Genomic DNA, 17588 nt, shown 5'->3' with positions numbered 1-17588 from the left:
TAGAATGTGTTTGTACGATATGGGTATCAAATGAAAGGTGGTAATGAGTATTTTAAAAGGGAGTAATCCTTAGTTCTATAGGTGGACGCATTTTCGAAATATCGCCATTAGGGTGGGCCAGGTGTGACTCTAGAATGTTTGTACGATATGGGTATCAAACGAAAGCTGTTACTGAGCATTTTAAGAGGGAGTGGGCATTAGGTCTATAGGTGGACGCCTTTTCGAGATATCGCCATTAGGGTGGGCCAGGGGTGACTCTAGAATGTTTGTACGATATGGGTATCAAACGAAAGGTGTTACTGAGCATTTTAAGAGGGAGTGGACACTAGGTCTATAGGTGGACGCCTTTTCGAGATATCGCCATTAGGGTGGGCCAGGGGTGACTCTAGAATGTTTGTACGATATGGGTATCAAACGAAAGGTGTTACTGAGCATTTTAAGAGGGAGGGGGCATTAGGTCTATAGGTGGACGCCTTTTCGAGATATCGCCATTAGGGTGGGACAGGGGTGACTCTGGTATGTTTTTGTACGATATGGATATCAAATTAAAGGTATTAATGAGGGTTTTAAAAGCGAGTGGCCCTTAGATGTATATGTGAAGGCGTTCTCGCGATATCGACCAAAATGTGGACCAGGTGATCCAGAAAATCATCTGTCGGGTACTACTAATTTATTTATATATGCAATACCACTAACAGTATTCCTGCCAAGATTCCAAGGGCTGTTGATTTCGCCTTGTAGAACTTTTTCATTTTCTTCTACTTAATATGGTAGGTGTCACACCCATTTTACAAAGTTTTTTCCAAAGTTATATTTTGCGTCAATAATCCAATCCAGTTACCATGTTTCATCCCTTTTTTCGTATTTGGTATAGAATTATGGCATTTTTTTCATTTTTCGTAATTTTCGATATCGATAAAGTGGGCGTGGTTATGGTCAGATTTCGCCCATTTTTTATACCAAGAAAAAGTGAGCTCAGGTAAGTACGTGGGCTAAGTTTAGTAAAGATATATCGGATTTTGCTCAAGTTATTGTGTTAATGGCCGAGCGGAAGGACAGACGGTGGTCTGTGTATAAAAACTGGGCGTGGCTTCCACCGATTTCGCCCATTTTCACAGAGAACAGTTACCGTCATAGAATTTATGCTCCTACCAAAGTCGAGAAGGATTGGTAAATTTTTGTTCGACTTATGGCAATAAAAGTATTCTAGACAAACTAAATGAAAATGGGCGGAGCCAAGCCCATTTTGAAATTTTCTTTTATTTTTGTATTTTGTTGCACCATATCATTACTGGAGTTTAATTTTGACTTAATTTACTTATATACAGTAAAGATATTAAATTTTTTGTTAAAATTTGAATTTAAAAAAATTTTTTTTTAAAAAGTGGGCGTGTTCTTCATCCAATTTTGCTAATTTTTGTTTAGCACATATAGAGTAATAGTAGTAACGTTCCTGCCAAATTTCATCATGATATCTTCAACGACTGCCAAATTACAGCTTGCAAAACTTTTAAATTACCTTCTTGTAAAAGTGGGCGGTGCCACGCCCATTGTCCAAAATCTTACTAATTTTTTATTCTGCGTCATAACGTCAACCCATCTACCAAGTTTCGTCGCTTTATCTGTCTTTTGTAATGAGTTATCGCACTTTTTCGGTTTTTCGAAATATTCGATATCGAAAAAGTGGGCGTGGTTATAGTCCGATATCGTTCATTTTAAATAGCGATCTGAGAGGAGTGCTCAGGAACCTACATACCAAATTTCATCAAGATACCTCAAAATTTACTCAAGTTATCGTGTTAACGGACGGACGGACGGACGGACGGACGGACGGACATGGCTCAATCAAATTTTTTTTCGATCCTGATTATTTTGATATATGGAAGTCTATATCTATCTCGATTCCTTTATATATGTACAACCAACTGAGTATAAAAATTAAATGCTAATCCTGGTTACGTGAGTAATATTTCTTGTTGTTTTCATATTTCTTCTCTTTCGTCTTCCAGGATGGATTCACACACAGTTACAAATTTGACAGGTGCCGTGAATGAACTTATGGACCAAACAAATGGTCTGGAGAGGCGTGTATTGTGCTTGGACACACTCCAAAGCGGAATCGCTTCGATAGAAGCTGCTACACCGGAGCGAGAAACGGTAGAATCTCCAGTTCAACCCCGAGCTCCAGCAATTGAGGCGGAATTAAAGGATATCTCGAGGCTTTCGGACTCCGTAAAAGAGTTACAAATTTTTAGTGGTAATTGAACGATGTTTGTGTCGTGGTTGCACGCTGTCGAAAGCATCCTTAAGGACTTCGAGCCAGTGAAGAATAAGCCCATCTATCGGGCAATTTTACAACACGTTCGCCAAAAGATACGAGGGCCCGCCGATACTGCCCTCGTATCCTATAGTATTTTTTACACTGACTGGACCGCCGTGAAAGAATGTCTATCACTCCATTATGCCGACATATGTGACATCTGCACCTTGGATTACCAACTCCACCAACTCTCTCAAAAGGATTCACGCCTCGATGACTTCTTCGGAGCCGTGAATCACCAATTTGCTCTAATAATTAATAAGCTTAAAACTGAGAAATATTCTCCGGAGACAGTGCGGGTACTTATAGACATGTATAGGAACCCCGCGCTGGATGTGTTCATCCGCGGATTGAATGGGGATCTCTCGAAGATGCTCCTGTTTCAGCGTCCAAAGACTCTACTCGAGGCATATTCAAGGTGCCTCCAATTACAAAATACAAACTTAAGAAATTACACGGTGCATACTACGCGATTCAGTAATCGCATCATCGCACCAATGAACACCATGTCAGAACGCATGCATGGCCTAGAGGGCAACAGGGCACTTCCGCTATCACCTAGGACGACATATCATCCCCAGGAGCGTCGATATCCCCTTGGAAAACGAGGTGGATACACTGTACTAAAACTTGATCCTCCAACAACCTCTCAGCCAACCATCGAGAAAGTGGACGTATACGAATCTACCCAGTCCCGTAAGGTAAATTATATGAATAGACCAAATCCTTTTAAACTAGGTGCAAAGTCAGACAATCTTCCGCGGAAACAGCAAAGGCTGTTCAATATAGAAACAGAAAGCAACAACGACGAAGGGAATAACTACCTACAGAAGGCACAAGATGCACAGGAGGAGAATTTTTTATCCGACGGCCATCTAGCGTACCTTACATAGAGTACGTACTCCCTGACGGCCGCATCCTAGATTTTCTCATCGACACCGGTGCAAATAAAAATTTCATCAGCCGAACGGTCGTAAAGCAAGGTAATGCGGTCGAAAACCCTTTCTCCGTAAAATCAGCTGTCGGAAATATTCTCATAAAAGAGAAAATTTATTTAAAACTATTTAAAGACATAAGTAATGACTCTGAGACAACCTTCTTTGTGCTCCCGGGATTGGCGTCATTTGACGGGATAATAGGAGACGACACACTTAGGGATATAGGCGCTATAGTTGATAGGAAATCGAACATCCTGAATGTAAACAAATACAAAATTCCATTGAAAGCTCGCACATCTACGCAAGTGAATTATACGTTGTCTAAAGATCTCCCTCCTGAGAAAGAAGAAAATTGTGTAACCTTATTGATAAATTTAGCGATCTTTTCTTACCCCTTAACGGGACGGAATTAGTAGACACTTGCGTACGAGCTGAAATTAAGACAACAACCCTCGAACCCATTTATAGCAAAAGCTATCCCTATCCTTCTTGTATGAGGGAAAAGGTCAACCGAAAAGTGTACGAGTTGTTAGAAGGAGTTATCCGACCATCCAAGAGCCCATATAACTCTCCTAGTTGGGTGGTTCCTAAGATACCTAAACCCAATGGGGAGAAATAATACCGAGTGGTGATAGATTACAAAAGGCTTAACGCTGTAACGATCCCTGACACCTACCCTATTCCGGATATAAACGCCACCTTGTGTAGTCTTGGCAACTCTCGCTACTTCACAGCCATTGATTTGACTTCTGGGTTCCATCAAATCCCTATGCAGGAATCCGACATACCAAAAACTGCTTTCTCAACGATGAACGGAAAGTATGAGTTTTTGAGTTTGCCTTTCGGCCTTATAAACGCACCGGCCATTTTTCAACGCATGATCGACGACGTATTGAAACAATATACCGGCAAAATCTGATATGTTTACATAGACGATATTATTGTGTTTGGTAAGGATGTTGATGATCATTTGAAGAATGTCGAAATGGTATTTTCTCAATTGCTACGATCCAATATTAAAGTGAATTTAGAAAAAACACATTTCCTGCAGACCGAGGTTGAATTTTTAGGGTACATCATCACTCCCGAAGGAGTTCGTCCCGATCCAAAAAAGGTCGAGGCCATGAACTCAATTTTGTCACCATGCAATTTGAAGGATCTAAAAAGTTTTTTGGGAATGACCTCCTACTATCGGAAGTTCATTCGGGCCCATGCCAAAATAGCTTAGCCATTAACAAACCTAACGCGTGGACAGAATGCACAAATAAAGGCCAGTGCATCGAAGAAGGTAGCAATACAACTTGACAGCGCTGCTTTGCAAGCTTTTACTGACCTGAAGCGTATGCTGACCTCCGCCGATGTTCTTTCATTTCCTGATTTCGGCAAGCATTTTAACCTAACAACTACGCAATTGGTGCAGTTCTATCACAGGGGGATATAGGTACGGATAAACCAATTGCATATATTTCTCGTTCCCTAAACCAGACTGAAGAAAACTATGCCACCAACGAAAAGGAGATGTTGGATATTGTATGGGCATTAGACAATTTGAGATCGTATTTGTACGGTGCCAAAAAGATAAGGATGTATACCGATCATCAACCTTTAACCTTCTCCTTAAGATGCCGCAATTATAATCCGAAATTAAAAAGGTGGAAGGCACGAATCGAGGAGTATAATTGCGAAATAAATTATAAGCCAGGGAAGGCTAATGTGGTTGCCGATGCTCTTTCACGTCTGAAGACCGAAGTAAACGCTTTAACCGATTCCATGGTGGCTCAACCGTCAGAAAGCGAAATTGGAAACATGATGAGGATGCTGCATCGGAACCAACGATGCACTCCGCTGAACAAGATAATTCCGATCTGGTACCGTATGTAGAGGTACCCATAAACGTCTTTAGGAATCAGTTGATATTTAGGGTAGGTCAAGAATATCGATGCCATGAGCAACCGCACCACGGTTACCGCAGATATTTGATTTCTTTACGAAACATCGATAGATCGAACCTCATTCCAATTCTTAAGGAATGACTTAATCCTATTGTCATAAATGGCATAAAAATCCCTGAGGAAAATATCCAACTGTTGCAAAACGTGTATACGGATAATTTCCACAGGTATAAAATCAAGATGACTCAGCGCCTAGTGGAAGATGTAACTATCCCTGACAGAATTTTCAATATAATCCAGGAAGAGCATCGCAAATCACACAGGAATCCGAAAGAAAATCGGGAACAGGTTTTATAAAAATACTACTTCCCAGGTATGTCAAAACAAATTGGGGATTACGTTAAGCAGTGCGAAGTCTGCAAGCTTAACAAATATGACAGGCATCCGGCTAAGCCTCATCTCCAATTGACACCGATTCCCAGCCACCCAAGTGAGATCATCCACATGGATATTTCTGAAATCGAAAAACAAAAGTTCCTTAGTTGTATAGACAAATTTTCGAAATTTGCCAAACTGTTCCCTATCAAGAATAAATCGTCCATTTATATCCGAAAGAAACTTACCGATGTTTTAAATTATTTTTCCGTGCCAAAAACCTTGGTCATGGACAACGATATGGGATTCCTAACACCACTCGTTCTCAATTACATTAGGTCTCTCGGGATTGAAATCTACCAGACGCCTACACAACGGAGCGAGACCAATGGACAGGCGGAAAGGCTACATTCAACCCTGATAGAAATTTATCGATGCTTGTCTAAGGATCTTCCCAGAATGACTCCCAAGGAGAGGGTGGCGATTGTTGTAGATAGATACAACAATACTGTCCACTCTATAACAAAAAGAAAACCGGTGGATGTATTCTTTAACAGAACGGCTAGAATAAACTATCAAGGCCTAAGAGACTTTAGGGACCAAACGCACGCAAATATCAAGGCTCTCTTATTCCACGAACAAGAGAGTAGAAATGCAAGGAAAAATATAACCCGCTCGCCCCTCGGAACTTTAATAGTGGTGATGAATTATTCATCGCCAACAAACAAATAAAAGGGAAACAAAAGGCACTCTATAAAAAAGAAGCCGTTGCCGAAAACAGAAATGTTACCATTACCACGGAAAGTGGAAAAAAATTCCACAAAGTGGATGTAAAGAACGAATAACATAACATTGGTCAAGAGGTTAATGAGAAGCTTAAGATCATTAGAATCCGGAGGTCCGGATGCAAGCGTTAACGCGCCTGTAGCCGTTGAAGTTATAGTGGTTCAATTCCTTTTTTCTCACTGGTGTGGGATAACTGATTCGGAGGGGTTCAATTCCCCCAAAATGATCTTCTGCTTACTTGCGTGAAGTCATCCGTGCCATGAGTAAGTTGTTTGCAATTATAAATGCTTGCGAATAAAAGGGATCAACGCGGACCTTCCATAGTCAAGTTGACACCTATATTCCAATGCAAATGAAAAAATATGCGTCACAAAATATAAATTGCAAAATAAATGCAAGTATAAGCTGCGAAAAAGGCGGCAAACATGCGTAAAAAGAAACGCCAAAATAAAAAAATAAAAAGAAAAAAAATTAAGAAAAAATATAAAAAAAGAGGAATGCAGATTCTCTTTCAAAAAAAAAAAAAACAAAAAAAAAAAAGAAAAAATTCTTTTGCATGAAATTTACTAACAAATTAACAATTCTAAATTTTTCCATAACCAATAACACTAGTCGAGTTAGAAACTTGCAACTAATATAACCAACTACTTCACTACTGGGTTCCCAACTAATGGAAATAGAAAAACCTTCTTAACATAATAGACTTCACCAACTTTTACTAATTCACCTTCCACTATGCAACTCGAATTAGGATAAGTTCCTAGTATATTCTTAAGAAATATATTGTATGAATGAATGACTGTTTGAAATTTCATAGACTAGCTTAGCAAAATAGACACTAAGATGATAAAATTTTTACTAACATTACTATAATTCATAGCATCTGCCTCTGCGCAACCGCGCACTCTTTTGAGATACTTAAAATAGACTCACCATTAGCTTCTATACGAGATGGGTACGGTTGTATCATCGATGGACAATTTAAGCTCATTCACATAATAGATCTGCAGCGCTATGACTTGGCAACGGCTGAACTGGAGCGTTCATTAATCAACCTCAACGAAACAACAACAACAACGGAGGTACTATTGTTCCAACTAAATAGAATTCACATGCACTTAAACAAGCTAAGAGGGCACAACTTTGCGAGATCGAAGCGATCCATTAATTGGATAGAGTCTGCCTGGAAATGGGTAGCTGGATCACCAGATGCCACCGACTGGGATAAGGTCCTTAGCAACGAGAACTCCCTTAATCAAAATAATAACAGATAATACAAGGTAAATAACGCAATCTTCAAGAAAACTAATGAATTATTGTAGAAGCTAAACACCATTGTGACGATCACAAATAACGTCGTTGAGCGGAGAACCAGGGAAGGGAAGGAAGATATAACGAGCTGATACGCGCCTGCCAAATGGCCAAGGCTGGCATCGGCAACAGCAATCTTTTAAGCAAGGAAGAAGCTAATCAGCTTGTTGGCGATATCGACATCCTTCCATACAGTAATGCAATCGAAGCCATTGAGTATAGTAAACCCTCGATCTAGACTAACAACACGCTATTGCTGTATGTTTTATCTCTGCCTAAAGTCACAGACGAAAGATTCAACCATCTTATCACACAAGCTAATATTCGGAGGGCCATCGGATAGAATAGGCCTAAAAAACTATCCTTACAAGCAAACGGGAGACGTATGGCATAAAGCGAGATTATTTGCACCTATCCTCTGCAATGGTATGCGAAAGGAAATCCTTGGAATTGTTACCGGAGGTCGGTTGTTTGGCGCGCCTCCTCAAGGGCAGAGAAACAAGGTGCCCTTACTTAACAAGCAACGCATCCAGAATCGAAATAATCAAAGAGGATACAATTTTCCTGGACAGTTTCATTGGCACCATAAGTTCAGGTAAAACCACTGCTAATCTTAACGGATCCTATATTCTACAGGTAGACGATGAGACGGTAGTGATCAACAACCAGACATATTCAAGCATTACCACCTCAGGAGTTCAGGTGCTCCCACCAATCCTAACTAGTGTCACGAACCACACCATGGCTTTAAACCTCGATCTGGTACATAGAATGGCAATAGACAACTTGAAAATATTGAAACTCCTTAAGTCTGAGACGAATTGGTTCATGCTATCCGAGGGATCAGGATTACTACAACTTATGATACTAATTTGGTTTATCTGGAGGAAACTCACAGCAAGGATCCACTTACTCGAAATAAAAATTGAGAACCGACTTAGTCGAAGGATCGAGAAACCCCCTTCGCCATCTAATCTGCGGGACGCAGATATTTAAAGGGGGAGGAGTTAACATGCTGCGGCACCCAACACATTCCATTCCCACACTCTACCTGTACACGTGCCGCTGTATCAGCATAATTGCAGTCATACCATTTTGCAACCCAACACCCTAATTCAAGGCCAATGATATTTCACCATATACACATGTGGGAAACCAAGTTCATGATTAGTACCACGTACTAATGGTTACGCAATAAGAATCATACCAACAGGGCCAGACAGTAGCGTCCACAAATTCAGTTTCACACGATTGTGAAATACTTGCACCTCAATAAGAATCATACCAACAGGACCAGATAGTAGCGTCAGCAAATTATGTTTCATACGATTGTGAAATACTTGCACATGCCCTTAGTGCATGTCAACCGTGAGAAGCTAGGGCCTAAGCCAGCGTACCAAATACTGCGCACTCCAAATTAGCAGAGCAACAAGTCTATAAAAGGAAGCAGCGCGCATCAAAGTGGCCGTTGCATCGTGGACTACTAACCCGCTTGTTCTATTTCAATAAATCACTGTAAATCTAACTTTTCTGTGTTTCATTGCAGGGCAAGTTGGCCCTTTAATTTTTTTATTGTTCAAGGACCTTCAGTGCTTTACTTATATATATATTAAATGTTCATTATTAATATTGTACGAATTTAGGGAAATTCCGCTTGTTCCAACCTCCTGCTAACGTTCGAATCGCTAAATATTCAATAATGCAAAATGGTCTTTATTAGTCTACTTTGAGATTACTTCACAATAACACTTACACTACACAACTAATAGCGTGCTTAAATCAAAACTGAATACTGAATATTCAGCTTGCGCTGCTTTTATACCCTCCGTTGCTTCATTCGCATATTTATACTAAAGTCTAGACGTTTCGTCTTATAGAACTGCTGTATCTCCTGCTTGGTAATTGAGCTACACTTATGCGTGTGTATGTGTGAGTAACATCGGCTGATGACCAAAGTGTGTGCGTGAGTTATTCTTCGTCGCCTTTTATGTACGTGCGTAAATGGATTAAATTCATGTGTTCACGTACACAAGAGTGGCAGCTTGCTTTATTGTTGTTGTGCATTTATTTATTAACAGCTTAGTGATGCTAATATTCGTCACTCTTCCCTCCATCTAAGCCTGATCGTCCCAATCAGACAAATCTCTCGATCTAACCGCTGCTAGCCTCCCCAAACGAACCACCCTTCTATTTCGTGGTTTTCTCAATTTTTTGTATACTGTAGATGACATCACTGATCCTCTTCATGAATGAACAACTTTTCGCCGGTGAAGGTTGTTGGATTCGCATATGTCGCCGCGCTTCGTTTCGAGATCCCGTATTCCATTAATAAAGCTCTGAATTTTTACCCTTTCGGTGTATTCCACGGGTGCGTCCGCATTCGCTAAATGTGCGGGCCTTTCAACATCTGACGCAAACTCTTGCAATGTTTCAACAGCCCTCTAGAAGCGGTTCAGTAACTCCATTTGGTATATCTGCCTTCTATGCTCGGTTTCGTATCGCCTCTCTAGAGCGCCCATCAATGCTTTATAATTGTTCCGTTCGCCCTCTGGAATGGTCTGTAAGATCTCAGCTGCAGGCTATTCAATGCCATGAACAGTGCAGCAACTTTATCTTCCGTATTCCAGTTGTTCACTGTTGCGGTCTTCTCGAACTGGAGCTTAAATACCTGGAAAGGAACAGAGCCGTCAAAGGATGGTGTCTTTACCTTTGGATTACTCGCTGAAACTTCTGGGCTATTTATTTGCAACTCCCGTATGAGGCCTCCCAAAGCTTCTACCTCGGCCTAGATTTCTTCCTCTCGCCACTGAAACCTTTATGAAACTGGGTTAGTTTCTCTTCCATGCGCGCTTTCAGCTTAGATGATATACGGACTTGCTGCTCTTCATGTTGTGTAGAGATCAGAGATGATATCTGTGCTGAAATTTATGCCGACATTTCGGATATACGTTCCTCCTGTGATTCCAGTTGGGATGCCATATATATCTTCTGTGATCCCAGTTGGGATGCCATATATGTCTTCTGTTCTTCCAGTTGAGTTTCCATCTTGGATGTTACTGTCAATGTTTGAGCAGATATTGCAGCCAATATCATGTTCACGTCTGTGCTCGTAACTGTCTGCGATGTTTCATTTTTCTCTTCAATTTTTGTTGTTGTCTCGTCCCCATCAGGATGAAAGATATACTCGTCCACATAAATTCCTTCCGACTCCATTACCTGTCGTAGCCGTTCTTGAAGTTCAGTCTTATTGCCGGTTGATTTCAATCCAGGGTTCACCAACTCCTTTTCAGTTGTTGGATCTTTAATTCACTTAACTTTGCCATGTCCAAGTTGTATTCGAAATCTTCGGAATTTATTCAACAATTCCTATTCTGACACCAATTGTAACGAATTTAGGGAAATTCCGCTTGTTCCAAACCTTCTGCTAACGTTCGAATCGCTAAACTGTTGAATAAATAACTCCAATATTCAATAATGCAAAATGGTCTTTATTAGACTACTTTTAGAGTACTTTCCAATAACACTTATACTTCACATCCAATAGCGTGCTTAAATCAAAAATGAATACTGAATACTCAACTTGCGCTGCTTCTATACTCTCCGTTGCTTCATTCGCATATTTCTACTAAAGTCTAGACGTTTCGCCTTCTAGAACTGGTGTATCTCCTGCTTGGTAATTGAGCTACATATATGCGTGTGTATGTGGGAGTAACAACTTCGGCTGATGAACCACATGCGAGGGCGTGAGTTATTCTTCGTTGTCTTCTACGTACACACGTATGGATTAAATTCATGTGTTCATGTACACAAGAGTGGCAGCTTGCTTTATTGTTGTGGTGCATTTATTTAGTAGTAGCTTAGTGATGCACAATATCTTCACATTGATACAATGATAACATTGCAACCCGAAAAAAATTAAAGGGCACTTATTGCGTGTTTATACGGAACTCATTATTTACTTCTTAATTTCTTTTCACTTTATTTTAGCTGCAATTTTTGATTTGAAATTTTGGTCATATCTATAATATGTTATATGTATATGTAACGCGCCAACTGCGTACCTCCCGGGTGGTATAGAAAAGGCAAATTTTCAATTTAATTTCGAGGGATTTCACCATAATTCTATGTCAATTTCATTTGATTTTACACATTCTTTACATTTTTGTTTAATAATATCCATAACAGAACGTGATAATTCATTTGAAAAGTTTGTAGAAAATTTAAGAACTGCTCCCCTACTTCACTTTATTTGTTCGCCCATTAAGTACTTTGTTTTTTTTTCTTACTCTTTTCTTTTATTTTAAACTTTTTTTTAAATTCTGCTTTCTTTTCAATTACATAATTTTTGTATATTTTTATTTTATTTTACACGAAGGTACCCCTATTTTATTCGCAATTTTGCTTTGCCTATGTTATGTCACTGTTGTTGTTGTTTTAGCGATAAGGTTGCTCCCCGAAGGCTTTAGGGAGTGTTATCGATGTGATGGTCCTTTGCCGGATAAAGATCCGGTACGCTCCGGTACCACAGCACCATTAAGGTGCGACCATCTCGGGAACGATTTATGTGGCCACATTAAACCTTCAGGCCATTCCCCCCTCCCCACCCCCAAGTTCTATAAATTTACAAGTGGCATTATTTCGATCACAGGCGATCCTCTATGGTATGTAAACTGAATCTATGGAGAGGTCATCAAATTTCGCAACTAAAAATTACTTTATCAGTTCTAGGGAGAAATCTTTATTAGTAGATGAACGGTTTGGGTGCATTACAATTTTTTTTAGAACTATATAATATGTATTTGTGTTTATATGCGTGATATTTTTTTAGCTTAGTATGCAACCTTTCTGCACTACTACTAAATATTTTAACTGAAGCCTTCTTCTAAATTATCACTAGCTTGGGTGGTAGTGAAAATATCGGCGCTAAACAAAAAATAGTGCAAAATGAAAAAAATTCTCTTTTTAATCAAAATAAATAACAAAATGTTTGTGCACTAAGCTGAAGCTGAAACAATTTTCACCACCAACTTTTAAATTATAGTGAAATTTTTTTGTAATTTTTGTTGTTATTGGAGCAGTGCTTCGCCCCATCCAATAGGTGCGACCGATCACAAATTGTCATCAATGTCCTCTAACCGGAGTCCAAGAAACATTCTGTTTCAACAGTGGTGGACCATAGTGAGAGGGGTGTTAGGGGCGTTCGTTCCACATTACAACTGAAGAGATGGTTGGTGTCAGGTGGGGACACATTGCAAGCAGTACTTTGGCAGGCCTGTATTTTCTTTCATGTTGTAAATAAGATCGCAGATGATTTGGTATATGACAATGTCAGATTTCGCGAGGCGAAGAAACTGGAGAGATCAGGGAGAGAGCTATTTATTTTATTACAATGCTCATCGATGTGTGGGCCTCAGTCTTATTGTGCAGTCATCGATGTAGGAAACGATAGTGACTCCTTCTGGCGGTGAAGGTAGCTTCGGTATGTATAAGTTAAACAGAAGTGGGGATAGGACCCCACCCTGTGGCACCCCTTGTATAATTCTTATTGCTTTGGATGTTACGTTCCTGAATTGCACCGTTGCTTACCGACAGGACATATAATTTGCGGTCCCCTTTTGAGACTTAGGGGAATCAACGACTCTTCCAGGCCTTGCAGTAATGTGCCGTGGCTGACCGTATTAAAAGCTTTTGACAGGTGTAATGCAACGAGTACTGTCCTATGGTGGTTTTGATTTAATCCGCAATTTATTTGTGTGTTAATGGCGTTTAGCGCGGTGGTAGTGCTAAGTAGTTTTCGAAAGCCATGCTGATGATTGGCAAGATGCAAATTTGGAGTGAAATAGGGAAGCAGAACGGCTTCAAGTGTCTTGGCTACTGGCGATAGGAGAGATGTCGGACGATAAGAATCTCTTATGTTAGCTGGTTTCCCAGGCTTTAATAGCGGAACCACCCTGGTAATTTTTCGGGGATGACGAAGGTGGACAGGGACAGGTTGTAGACATACGAGACATACGCTAGATAGTTAAATCCGCAGATTATGGGACGCCCTTGGGCGTGAATAGCAAGGAGCCACAAAAGATTTGTAAAAGGTACGAGGACGTCGGGTTTTGGGGTCTAGCCCAGAACATTCCGTCCGATGCAACCATACCTAACACGTGGCACACTGACAAGAGTATGACCGCCCTAAAAAGATTATTTTCCGGGAGACGCAGCAAAACCATTTCTCTGGACCGGGATCAGGTACAGGTCCCGTATTGAGTTCCATACCTTCCCGGAGCAGGAGAATATGACGCAGTCCCGCTGCAAGTATCTGTGGGAGGATGCCATTTTGTGGGAGGAGTTACACTGAAATGACAGCCCTTGGTCGGGAAAAATCCCAAGTCGCTCCGGTACATAGAACCCGCTGCCTTGGGTAGCGGTGAAATTTTGTTCAGCTTTACTACCACTGGATGCAAAGAGAGAGATGAAAAAATACAAGTTCGTCGAATTTCGACCACGGGCGATGCTAGTAATATTTATTATAATATATTCGTCTTTAGCCGACAAAAATTTATTTAAACTTCATAATAAAATAAATTTACCTTTTCTTGGCTGTCGTATAATTGTTGGATGGATTAAGCCATATTTTTGATTATCAGGTATATTCATTTGGTCTTCTATATTCCACCCAGTAGACTCAAACATCTTTAAATCAAGTGGATCACCAACCAGCTTTCCGTTCATAAAAGTTATTGAATGGCATGTTACCATTCCAAATAAAAAATTATCAAAAGGCAAGCGTTCAATCTCTTTAATGGGCATCTGGAATTCATTGGTCACTGTTTTTGGTACCACACCCCACATGTCTAAACCCTCTTCGGTAAGAGTACCTGTCTAAAAAGTCAATGATTGTAAACAATAAATTCGAAATGAAGTGAATCAAAGATACCTTATCAAAACAACAGCAATCGATGCCACCGGCAACATTTATTGACCTCGGAGATACGCAATAAATACTTTTCTTTTTTAGACGCTTTTGAGCGTAAACTCGTCCCACAGCCATGGCAGCTGGCAACGCTGGTGGAACTACTATCGTTATAAGGTCTAGCGATTCCACTGCAATTTTTACTGGTTCAATACCGCGTAATATCTAAAATAAGATTATATAATTAAGGTTTAATATTAATTCACTTAAAGGATTGATACTTAAAACTGAATTCATTATGGTTATCGACCTTTTCAAATGGAAACGTTCATCGATAGCAAGGACGTATCTCAAATATTCTGATAATAAGGTCGTATATCAGCGAAATCATTAAAAAAGTCATATAACAGAAAGTGGGTAAAAAAATGTTTCTTCGCTCGTAAAAGATATGAACTTCACACATTTTTCTCAATTCGAAAAAGAGTTGAACTGGTAAACTAAATGAAGATTCATATGTCTTTTATAATATAATTTAACGTTTATTCGATTACGAAATATGAAAAGGAAATTTAACGCATAACTTTTTAAAGTCGACGATGCAAATTGCTAGAGAAGTTCTCGCAGGTAATTTTGTATTTTTTATATCTTTCATGAATACGAAATGGTATATTTAGCTTGGTCTGCGTCTAAAAAATTGTAATTCGTTAAAGGAGAAGAGATAGACCAAAGCTACTATAAAAGGTTCCCCCTTGTCCAAAAGATGGATCGCAAATTATCTGAATAGTCGACAAGCGTTGGTTCAATTTAGGAAAGAAGTCCTAGGCGAATTAAACAGGGATACCACAAGGTGAGGTCCTACCCCGCTTCTGTATGATTTTTACATATGAAAGCTCTTTTCCCCACGAAAAGGAGTCACAACCATTTAATATGCCGGGGACTGCACGATATTGGAAACGGGACTTGGCCCTCTAATATATGAATTAGTATCTAGTATTGTAGCATTATGCGTCATGCCCACCTATGCAATACATTTGCGCAAATATATTGCATAGGTGGGCATGACGCATAATGCTACAGTATAAATATCTACCCCCAAGGTTTCTAGTTTCTTCACCTCGCGCAACCTGACAAAATCCACTCTGTTTATGACGTGGAAGAAACAGTTGATGCAAACATTGGACGCTGGTGTTACGATACCGACTGTCAGTCACCCAAAGATCTTAAAGGTAACGTTCGATAATACTCTCACCTTCAAGCAGACCTGTTAAAATTGAATTAGCATTAGTAATCAATTAATCAGATGCCTATTTTAATGGCCAATGATTATTTCAATTGTTTTCCGTAAAAAGCAATCACTAATTGATTACCATTAGAAAAAAACCAAAAAAGAATTATGATTTTTTACGATTATTGAAAAAAATCAAAAGCAAAATCAAAAGTAATCAAAAAAGGCGTTTTTGATTACTTTTGATTATTTTTAATTTTTTCGATTATTTTTGATTTTTTTTTTTAATTTTATTTTTTTTTTTTGATTATTTTTTATTATTTTTGTTGAAAGAAAAATTCTCGTTTGTTGCATGCACGGAATAATTTCTACATACAAGTACACTTTAGGATGCAATATTAAATCGTAACCGCTTATCGAGGCAAATATATATATATATAGGGCGAATGGTATATGATATAAGGCGAATGATATATGAGCGTTGATCTAAACATATTCTCCGGTAAGTATATACACGTGCATAATTTGCTACATCTACATATATAAAAATAAGTGCACATTTTTGGTGTTACTTTATAACTTGAGACCGGCTGCACCAAATTCAACCAAATTTCTACAGTGCATTTGGGCTACCATGTAAAGGGTTTCTGTTTGATTGAATTTGGTCGAGCGGTTTATGGGATATATCACACAAAGCTACGGCTACGTTTCATACCAATAGATGGTGCTTATTTGCATGTTTGCGTTATTTCATGAAATAGAATAAGTGCTTATTAATATTTTGCATTATTCAATGGAATTGACGTTTCTAGAATTATAATTTGACGTTCGGCATTTTTCAACTGAAAAGCAAAAGAAAAAAAGACGTTATTTGTTTTTTTTTTTTTCATAAAACCGGTGAAAAAAAAAAATGAACTGGATTTAAGTAAATTCGGTATATGCTGTGCTTCAATTTGGTGAGTAATGTCCCACTAAATTTATTAAGTGTGATTTTGTTGTGTCAAAGAAACAACATTGTAATAGAATTGCGCTGCTTTGCTTCAGAAACAACCATGAATACAGTTGAAAGAATCTTGGAAATTGCTGACCGGCTGCATTCTGATGAAGATGTGATGCATTTCGCATCGGCCAATTCATTTTAGCTGGAATTTTGGCAACAAGAATTCAAGAGTATCGAGTTCATCTCATTTTTTACGACGAAGCGCTGATGCATTATTTCGGTCAATATTTTGGATTTCTCGAAATCAAAACCCGACATTCCGCAAATTTCAACTGGTTCTTTTCAAATGGTCGCTTCCTTACTGAAAATTTACAATATCTCTTCATTAGACAACTGTCCCAACAAACAATGGTTCGGCGCAACGTGTTCAATCTTCTTTCACGACGAGAAATCACTTATTGGGAAAACGAATATACAGAATCGTTGATTTTTGCCATTCAACTTGCAAATTTACGACTACCAAACCTGATAGCCATAAGATTTACATATACAATGTTTCTTCGAAATACGGATCAAGTCAACATTAGAAACATTCACCCACCTGTTTTCGAATCAATGTCGCTACAACTATTTGGTAACCTAACTCATGGATCCCTCGAGTTCAACGAATATATTCACCAGCGTCTCGAAAATTGTTGTTCCTACACACTTACTAACTTTTTTACTCTGATGCCTTAAGAATAAAAAAATTAAAAAAAAAAGTAAAGAAGAAATGTATTTATGATGTGTTGTACTGATTCATCTGCATATGATCGAGTTTTCTTAGACAAGAGTATGAACAACGAACATGGCTGCCATTTTGGCAATAGGGATTTTTCAGATACAATGGAAAAGATA

The 17588-nt window shown here is 39.1% G+C and overlaps 1 protein-coding gene across 7 annotated transcripts in view; it reads right to left on the bottom strand.

Moving 5' to 3' along the window:
- Positions 1-17588, bottom strand: part of anne (anne boleyn) — a 1549371-nt gene that overhangs the window by 417120 nt on the left and 1114663 nt on the right. For all 7 annotated transcript variants that reach the window (XR_010947828.1, XM_067758047.1, XM_067758046.1 and 4 more), the window contains 2 exons: positions 14551-14751; positions 14204-14495 (listed from right to left, as the gene is read on the bottom strand). Coding sequence is in view for 6 of the 7 variants with exons in the window: in XM_067758047.1 (XP_067614148.1) it covers positions 14204-14495; positions 14551-14751 (493 nt within the window). In the remaining variant the exon portion in view is untranslated. The remainder of the gene's footprint in view (positions 1-14203; positions 14496-14550; positions 14752-17588) is intronic.

Source organism: Eurosta solidaginis, chromosome X (assembly GCF_040869045.1).
Source record: "Eurosta solidaginis isolate ZX-2024a chromosome X, ASM4086904v1, whole genome shotgun sequence".
NCBI lineage: Eukaryota > Metazoa > Arthropoda > Insecta > Diptera > Tephritidae > Eurosta > Eurosta solidaginis.
Note: the sequence above shows the minus strand (reverse complement) of the source record. Positions and strands in the feature narration are given on the sequence as shown.